At 38.3% G+C, this 10,078-nt stretch overlaps 1 protein-coding gene across 1 annotated transcript; it reads left to right on the top strand.

Moving 5' to 3' along the window:
- Positions 1 to 8,707: 8,707 nt before the first annotated feature.
- LOC109701252 (large ribosomal subunit protein eL29) lies at positions 8,708 to 9,364 on the top strand. The gene has a single exon (XM_020186726.2). The coding sequence runs from the start codon at positions 8,756 to 8,758 to the stop codon at positions 9,245 to 9,247; it is 492 nt and encodes a 163-aa protein (XP_020042315.2). The 5' UTR covers positions 8,708 to 8,755; the 3' UTR covers positions 9,248 to 9,364.
- Positions 9,365 to 10,078: the final 714 nt, after the last annotated feature.

The following is a 10,078-nucleotide window of genomic DNA, read 5'->3' on the forward strand; positions in this document are numbered from 1 at the left end:
CAAAAAGAGGGAAATTGTTTTGTGGAAAATGTATGACTATAAATAAGAAAGGAAGGAGAGGCTGGGCACCAGTGGCTCATGCCTGTAATCTAGCTGCTCAGGAGGCAGAGATCAGGAGAATCAGGGTTCCAAGCAAGCCAGGGCAAATAGTTTGTGAGACCCTACCTTGAAAAACCCCATCACAAAAAAGAGCTGGTGGAGTGGCTTGAGGTTTAGGCCCTGATTTCAAGTCCAGTACTGCAAAAAAAAGAAGGGAAGAAGAGATGGAATAAGACATTGTATATTTGGTTTTCCTGCATTAAATATAGTATTTAGGGGGACAAGAGAGAGTAATAGGGGTGAATATGATCAAAGTACATTATATGAATATATGAAAATGTCCCAATGAAACCCATTATTTTGTATAATCAATATATGCTTATTTTAAAAACCTGAAATTACAGTATCTTGAACCCAAATATGTAACTAGATATTTACTTCTAAATTAGAACACTATAAGTCTTTAAAGATATTTAAAAACTCTTCTTTTTTTGTACATTTAATGGATTTCATTTTTATACATGTATGTAATATACATTGATCATATTCATCTATTACCCTCTCTTGTCCTCCTTCCCCCATACAACTGGTCCCTTCCCTCTTCCCAAATAATCCTTCTTAAAAAATTTATTTTCTGGAGATTCCAAGATGGCAGCTAGAGGGAGGAAGGAGAAAGTGTGCCTCCTAAAGTAAAATCTTGGAGAGACGCTGGAGATACACCTTACAGGAAAAACCACCCAGAAGAGGCAAAACTTTGACTCCTCCACACCTCCAGCCTGTGCATAGCATCTTCACTTCATGTTAAATGGAGAAACCAGGAGGGCTCCCGCGCCACCGCCAGACAGCAGCGCCCAGATGGCTTGGGAAGACGTGGACCACAAGGTGAGCTAAGTAGTATGCAGTACTCCCACAGACAACCCTGGGCCAGATCAGCATAGCCCCCTGGACAGACTGACCCCCACCCAGGGAAAAAAGAAAAACTGAATAATAAACAATAACAACAAAAAAGACACGTAGCAAAGAGGGCGGGGCACCCTAAGCACTGAAGAGGGAGAGAAGGGAAATCCCTCACAAGCTGGCTGGAGAAGGCAGGAGCGGTGGCACACACCCAGAAACCAGGAGTGGGAAAGCTTGTAAAAGTGGCAGTGGGAGGAAAACTCCACAGGAGAGGGGGGAAGACCAATTCCCACATGAGCTGTAAATAAAGAAGCTGACCAGAGAAGGCAGGAGCGGCGGCACACGCCCAGCAATCAGGAGCAGGAAAGCTTGTAAAAGTGGTGGTGGGAGGAAAACTCCACAGGAGAGGGGGGAAGACCCACTTCCCATGTGAACTGTAAATAAACATGCAGGCCTGAGAAAGCTGGTGCAGTGTCACCTCCCCCAGTGTGCTTGGAAAGGGGAAAGCTTGTAGCAGTGGCATCGCACCCAGGAGATCTGAGTAAACAAAACCTGCTGGGCCAGGTGAGTGTTAATCTCACTCCTGATATCTGCATAAATAAAGCCTCCAGCAACAGCAGGCTGACAGCAGCGGGCATGTGAGCCACAGCCGCAGGTAGCCATTCACAGAACAGTCTCCAGACTCTTTTTTTTTCTCTCTTCCTTTGATGAGACAATAACCAAACTACACCTGCATGCTGAAAAACTTACTGAAACTGTATTGTATTAGAACTTGGGACACTTTGTGGGGTTTTTTGTTTTGTTTTCTGCTGTTTTGTTTTGTTTTAGTTTTTGTTCCCCTTTGATGAGACAATGATAGAACTACTTCTGAGACACCATCTCCAGGATTGGAGGCTAAGGGATGAACACCAAAATTATTAAGACTGAAATTTTATTTCATTTGAACTTGGAGTTTTTTTATATACTTTTTATTTTTTATTTGTATTTTTTTATTTTTTATTTTTTATTTTTATTTATTTACTTTTTATTTTTTATTTTCAATCCTCTCTGTCTCTCTAATGTCTGTTCAGCTTACTGTTGATTAGTACACTATCCCTGTTTATATCTTTGAAACTTTTTTGTTGTTTGTTTGTTTTGTTTTTTTCTACTTGTTTATTTGTTTTTCTCTTTTTCTTTAACATCTTTCCTTTCCATCTCCTCTCAACCTTCCATTCTAAATATCACCATTATTATTACAAACTAGAAAATACTTAATTGCACACAGTACAGGGACAATAACAACACCAAGGGCAATGATGCGAAGACAGAAAAAACAGGGAAACCAGTTTCTCCACAGCAAAAAATTAGTACAGGAACCAGAGGGGAATGAAGAAAACAGATACTGAGATCCAGACTCCAACAAAATGAAGATAAACTATGCCAAAGAACACAATGAAGCCCACAAGAATAATCTAAAAGAAGAAATTCTACAGGTAATCAGTGAGAATTTTATAGACATGATACTGGATATGGTCAACCAAAATGTACAGGAGACACTCAAGAATTTCCAAGACAACAAAAATAGAGAATTTGAGAAAGCACAAGAAGAAATAAAAGAAACCATAGAAGCACTGTATAAACACCAAAGTGAAACAAAGAACAAGATTACTAAAGAGATACATGTACTCAGGATGAAAATAGACAACATTAAAGAGGAAAGGACTCAGGATATGGAAAACCTCAGAAAAAAGAATGAAACAGAATTGCAAAACAAAATGGAAGGCCAATCCAGCAGAATAGAACAAACAGAAGACAGAATCTCAGAACTCAAAGATGAAATGGTAATTAAAGGAAAAACCAAAGAACTATTAGTTAAACAACTCAAGACCTGTGAAAAGAAAATGCAAGAACTCACCCGCTCCATCAAAAGACCAAACCTAAGAATCATGGGCACTGAAGAAAGAGAAGAAGTGCAAGCAAAGGGAATGCGTAATATATTCAACAAAATAATAACAGAAAATTTCCCAGATCTACAGAAATCTATTCCCATACAGATGCAAGATGCCTCCAGAACACCAAACAGACCAGAGCAAAATAGAACTACCCCACGACATATCATCATTAAAACAACAAGTTCAGAAACTAGGGAAAGAATATTGAAGGCTGTAAGAGAGAAAAAACAAATAACATACAAAGGTAAACTCACCAAAATCACAGCAGACTTCTCAACAGAAACATTAAAACCAAGAAGAGCTTGGGGTGAGATCTTCTGGGCACTGAATGAAAATAACTTCAATCCCAGGATACTTTACCCAGCAAAACTATCATTCAAAATACATGGAGCAATAAAAGTCTTCCATGATAAGCAGAAACTAAAACAATATGTGACCACAAAGCCACCACTACAAAAGATTCTTCAAGGGATTCTGCAAACAGAAAGTGAAACCCAACATAACCATGAAAGGGCAGGAAGCACCAAACTACAGGAAAAGAAAAAGCAAGAAAGTAGTGAGTAACCTCAACTTAGGTACACACAATCAAACCTTCAAACAACTAAGACAACTAACTGACAGGAATCACCACATACCTATCAGTACTAACACTTAATGTTAATGGACTTAATTCACCCATCAAAAGGCACCATTTGACAAAATGGATTAAAAAGGAAGATCCAACAATTTGTTGCTTACAGGAGACCCATCTCACTGGCAGAAATAAGCATGGGCTTAAGATGAAAGGCTGGAAGAAGATTTACCAAGCCAATGGCCCCTGAAAACAGGCAGTAGTAACAATACTTATCTCTGATGAAGTAGATTCAAACTTACATTGATCAAACGAGATAAAGAAGGACATTCCATACTAATAAAAGGGCAAATAGACCAAAAGGAAATAACAATTATCAACCTATATGCACCCATTGTCAACATACCCAATTTCATCAAACATACCCTGAAAGACCTAAAAGCATATATTAACTCCAACACAGTGGTTGTGGGAGACTTTAACACCCCATTATCATCAATAGATAGGTCATCCAAACAAAAAATCAATAAAGAAATCCTAGATATAAATATACCATAGATCAAATGGACCTACTTGATGTCTACAGAACATTTCATCCAACTTCTACACAATATACATTCTTCTCAGCAACCTTCTCCAAAACAGATCATATCCTAGGGCACAAAGCAAGCCTCTGAAAATACAAGAATATAGAAATTATACCATGCATTCTATCTGATCACAATGCAATAAAATTAGAACTCAACAACAAAAATGAAGACAAAAAACATGCAAACAGCTGGAAACTGAATAACTCATTGCTTAATGAACAATGGGTCATTGATGAAATAAAAGAGGAAATTAAAAAGTTCCTGGAAGTCAATGAAAATGAAAACACAACCAACCGGAACCTATGGGACACAGCAAAGGCAGTCCTGAGAGGAAATTTACAGCCATGAGCACATATATTAAAAAGACTGCAAAATCCCAAATCAATGACCTAATGATACATCTAAAATTCCTAGAAAAACAGGAACCAGCAAACTCCAAAACAAAAAGATGGAGAGAAATAATAAAAATAAGAGATGAAATCAATGAAATAGAAACTAAAAAAACCATACAAAGAATCAATGAAACAAAAAGCTGGTTCTTTGAAAAAATAAACAAGATCGACAGACCCCTGGCAAACCGAACTAAAATGAGGAGAGAAAAACCCAAGTTACTAGAATCAGGAATGCAAAAGGGGAGATAAAAACAAACAACGTGGAAGTCCAGGAAATCATCAGAGATTACTTTGAGAAACTATATTCAAATAAATTCAAAAATATTAAAGAAATGGACAGATTTCTAGATACATATGATCATTCAAAAGTAAACCAAGCAGATATTAATCACTATAGATAAATATAGCTTTATGACAAGTATTGATATCTGATAGAGCAAATCTATTCACCTTGTCCTTCAAGAGTATCTTGGCTAACTTTGGCTTTGTGGAGATAGATAGATAGATAGATAGATAGATAGATGATAGACATACAAAGTTTCTTTATACGTATATTGCAAAATAGATGTATATTAATTATACAAAGTAATAGGGTTCATTTTGACATTTTCATACAAGCATACAATGTACTTTGATCATATTCACCCCTTCTATTAGTTTCTTATCCCCCCCTTCCCCACCTCCTTACCCCTTCTGTATCCCAAATAGTCCCCCACTACTTTCATATCCTTTTTTCCCTCTAAATTACACATATGAGAGAAAACATTTGAAGCTTGTCCCTGAAGATGGCTTATTTAGCTTAAAATGATGTTCCCTGGTTGCATCCATTTTCCTATAAACAACATAATTTCATTCTTCTTTATGACTGAATAATATTCCATTATGTGTAAATATACCTAGTATGTAAATGTTATTTGTTTTTTGTTTCAAGGCTTTCTAACATTGTATTATGAATTTTTCAAACATACAGAAAAGGTAAAATAATTTTATTGTGAAAAAACACAGACTCACCACCTAGACTTCATCATTAATGTTTTACTGTACTTACTTTATCATGTATCTAGCCATCTCCATCCCTCTATCTATCCATTCATGCATGTTACTTTTGGTGGGTTTCAAAGTAAGTTGCAGACATCAGTATGCTTACCCCTAAATTTTCAACATGCTATTCTTTCTTTTTCCACTTTCCTTTTTCTAACTGCTTATTGCAATTGTGTGGAAATAAAATTGAATCCTGCATGTAGTTCTAGCCCAAACTCTAGTTGAATTGTCATTAATTCTAATCATTGATCGGATATACTTTTGGAATGTCTGTATACACAGTCATCTCACATGCACATAATAAAAATTCAGGTTTATCTTCTCAAAACGATACACTATTTTTGCTCTTATACTATTTTTATTCCTAATTTGCTATTAGCTTTATCATGAATGGATATTGAATTTAATAATTTTTTTGCATTTTCTGAGGTTGCCATATTATTCTCTGTTAATATGTTCCGATGGCCTATTAAAACAATTGGTTTTATAATGTTAAAACATTCTTGCATTCCTAGGAATACACCAGCCTTATTCCAGATATATTATCCTTTCCATTTACTGCTGAACATGATTTGCTAAAATTTGATTTAGAATTTTTGCATCTATGCAAATGAGATTGATGTGTCATTTGCCTTTCTCAAACTTCTTGCATTCTGGTACCAAGATTATCAAAGCCACATAAAATGAGTGTAGGAACATCCTACCAATTTCTAGCCTCTGGAAGAAATTGGAGCTATTTCTTCTTCAAGTGTTAGTATAACACAACTGTAAAGATATCTAAATCTGAAACCTTAATTATATTTGAATTTCTATTTTTATGCACCAATTTTGATATTATGTTTTCAGTGAATTTATACATTTTACCCATTCTCCTTTGAAAGATAAGTTTTAAAAGGTGAACAAAGCATATGAAAAGACATGTTTCAAACCATCAAGGAGATTCCAAGATGGCGACTAGAGGGAGGAAGCAGAAAGCATTCCTCCTAAAGTAAAGTCTTGGAGAGATGCCAGAGATACACCTTACGGGAAAAACCATGAAGAAGAGGCAAAACTTTGACTCCTCCACACCCCCACCCTGCGCATAGCATTCCCACTCCACGTTAAACGGAGAAACCAGGAGGGCTCCCATGCCACTGCCAGACGGCAGCACCCAAATGGCTTGGGAAGACGCAGACCACAAGGTGAACTAAGCAGCACGTGGTACTCCCACAGACAATCCTGGGCCAGATCAGCATAGCCCCCTGGACAGACCGCCCCCCACCCAGGGAAAAAAGAAAAAAAACTGAATAATAAGCAACAACAACAACAAAAAAGACACATAGCAAAGAGGGCAGGGCACCCTGAGCGCCAAAGAGAGGGGGAGGGGAAATCCCTCACAGAACTGTAAATAAACAGGCAGGAGTGGAGGACCCCACCCAGCAAACTCAGAGCGGGAAAGCTTGTAAAAGTGGCTGTGTGAGGACAGCTACACAGGAGAGGGGGGAAAGGACACTTCCCACGTGAACTGTAAATAAATAAGCCAGCCAGAGAAGGCAGGAGCGGTGGCACACACCCAGCAACCAGGAGTGGGAAAGCTTGTAAAAGTGGTGGTGAGAGGAAAACTCCACAGGAGAGGGGGGAAGACCCACTTCCCACATGAACTGTAAATAAACATGCAGACCTGAGAAAGCGGGTGCAGTGTCACCTCCCCCAGTGTGTTTGGAAAGGGGAAAGCTTGTAGGAGTGGCATTGCGCCCAGGAGAACTCTGAGTAAACAAAACCTGCTGGGCTAGGTGAGTGTTAAGCTCACTCCTGAGATCTGCATAAATAAAGCCTCCAGCAACAGCAGGCTGACAGCAGCGGGCAGGCAAGCCACAGCCGCAGATAGCCATTCACAGAACAGTCTCCAGACTCTTTTTTTTCTCTCTCCCTACCTTTGATGAGACAATAACTGAACTACACCTGCATGCTGAAAAACTTACTGAAACTGTATTGAATTAGAACTTGGGACACTTTGGGTTTTTTTGTTTGTTTGTTTTGTGCTGTTTTGTTTTGTTTTATTTTGTTTTTGTTCCCCTTTGAGGAGATAACGATAGAACTACTTCTGAGACACCATCTCCAGGATTAGAGGCTGAGGGATGAACACCAAAATTATTAAGACTGAAACTTTATTGCATTTGAACTTAGAGGTTTTTTTATATATTTTTTATTTTTATTCTTTTTTCATCCAAATTCTACACAAAATACATTCTTCTTAGCAGCCCATGGAACCTTCTCCAAAATAGACCATATCCTAGGGCATAAAGCAAGCCTCAGTAAATATAAGAAAATAGAAATCATACCATGCATTCTATCTGATCACAATGCAATAAAACTAGAACTCAACAACAAACATAAAGGCAAAGCAAACAGCTGGAAATTGAATAACTCATTACTTAATGAACAATGGGTCATTGATGAAATAAAAGAGGAAATTTAAAAGTTCCTGGAAGTCAATGAAAATGAAAACACAACCTACCGGAACTATGGGACACAGCAAAGGCAGTCCTGAGAGGAAAGTTTATAGCCATGAGCGCATATATTAAAAAGACTGGAAAATAGCAAATCAATGACCTAATGACACATCTCAAACTCCTAGAAAAACAGGAACAAGCAAATCCCAAAACAAACAGAAGGAGAGAAATAATAAAAATAAGAGATGAAATCAATGAAATAGAAACCAAAAAAAAAAAAAAATACAGGGCAGAGAAATGACCCAAGCCTTGTATGCACATATGAATAATAAAACAATAAAAAAAAAGAAACCAAAAAAACCATACAAAGAATTAATGAAACAAAAAGTTGGTTCTTTAAAAATAAACAATATTGACAGACCCCTGGCAAACCTGACTAAAATGAGGAGAGGAAAAAAACCCAAATTAGTAGAATCAGGAATGCAAAAGGGGAGATAAAAACAAACACCATGGAAGTCCAGAAAATCATCAGAGATTACTTTGAGAAACTATATTCAAATAAATTCAAAAATATTAAAGAAATGGACAGATTTCTAGATACATATGATCATTCAAAAGTAAACCAAGCAGATATTAATCACCAGAATAGATCTATAACACAAAATGAAATTGAAGCAGCAGTCAAGAGTTTCCCCAAAAAGAAAAGTCCAGGACCTGATGGATTCTCTGCTGAATTCTATCAGACCTTTAAAGAAGAACTGATACCAATCCTCCTTAAACTGTTCCACAAAATAGAAAGGGAAGGAAAGCTCTTCTCCTTCCGGCTCCCGGCGCTTGTGGAGCCGCGGGTTACGGTGCAGACATGGCCAAGTCCAAGAACCATACCACTCACAACCAGTCCAGAAAATGGCACAGAAATGGCATCAAGAAACCCCGATCACAAAGATATGAATCTCTTAAGGGGGTAGACCCTAAGTTCCTGAGGAACATGCGTTTCGCTAAGAAGCACAACAAGAAGGGCCTGAAGAAGATGCAGGCGAACAATGCCAAGGCCGTGAGTGAACGCGCCGAGGCTATCAAGGCCCTTGTAAAGCCCAAAGAGGCCAAAAAACACAGGATCCCAAAGGGTGCCAACCACAAGCTCGAGCGACTTGCCTTCATTGCCCATTCCAAGCTGGGGAAGCGAATTCGTACCTATATGGCCAGGGGTCGCAGGCTTTGCCGGCCCAAGGCCAAAGCCAAGGCCAAGGCCAAGGCCAAGGCCCAGGCTGCAGCTCCAGCTTCCACTCTGGCAAAAGCTCCTACCCAGGCACAAGCTCCCAAAGGTGCCCAAGCCCCTGTGAAGGCCCCATAGTAAAGGCCTCTGTCTGCCATTGTGAGGACAAGTGGACTAATGGGACCCCCCTGGCTGTCATCTGCAGGGTGGCTGGTGTCTATGCTGTTTCTACAAATAAATCTGAAGCAGGAAAAAAAAAAAGAAAGGGAAGGAAAATTGCTTAAAAAATTTTATGAAGCCAGTATTACACTTATCCCCAGGCAAAGACTCCTCCAAAAAGGAGAACTATAGGCCAATCTCCTTAAAGAACATTGATGCAAAAATTCTCAATAAAATAATGGCAAACCGAATTCAACAACACATTGAAAAGATTATTCATCACGACCAAGTAGGCTTCATCGCAGGAATGCAGGGGTGGTACAACATATGAAAATCATTAAATGTAATAAACCACATTAACAGAAGCAAAGACAAAAACCACTTGATCATCTCGATAGATGCAGAAAAGTCTTTGATAAGATCCAACACCATTTCATGATAAAAGCTCTAAGAAAACTAGGAATAGAAGGAAAGTACCTCAACATTATAAAAGCTATATATGACAAACCTACAGCCAGCATTATACTTAACAGTGAAAAACTGAAACCATTCCAACTAAAATCAGGAACTAGACGAGGATGCCAACTATCTCCACTCCTATCCAACATAGCGCTGGAATTCCTAACCAGAGCAATTAGGCAAGAAGAAGGAATAAAAGGAATACAAACAGGTAAAGAAACTGTCAAAATATCCTTATTTGCAGACGATATGATCCTATACCCTAAAGACCCAACAAACTCTACTCAAAAGCTCCTAGACACCATCAATAGCTATAGCAAGGTAGCAGGATGTGAAATGAATATAGAAAAA

The sequence above is a fragment of the Castor canadensis genome, chromosome X (assembly GCF_047511655.1).
Source record: "Castor canadensis chromosome X, mCasCan1.hap1v2, whole genome shotgun sequence".
NCBI lineage: Eukaryota > Metazoa > Chordata > Mammalia > Rodentia > Castoridae > Castor > Castor canadensis.

Bases quoted from the DNA above. Each gene is read 5' to 3' on its own strand.
- LOC109701252 (XM_020186726.2), top strand. From the start codon at position 8,756: ATGGCCAAGTCCAAGAACCATACCACTCACAACCAGTCCAGAAAATGG.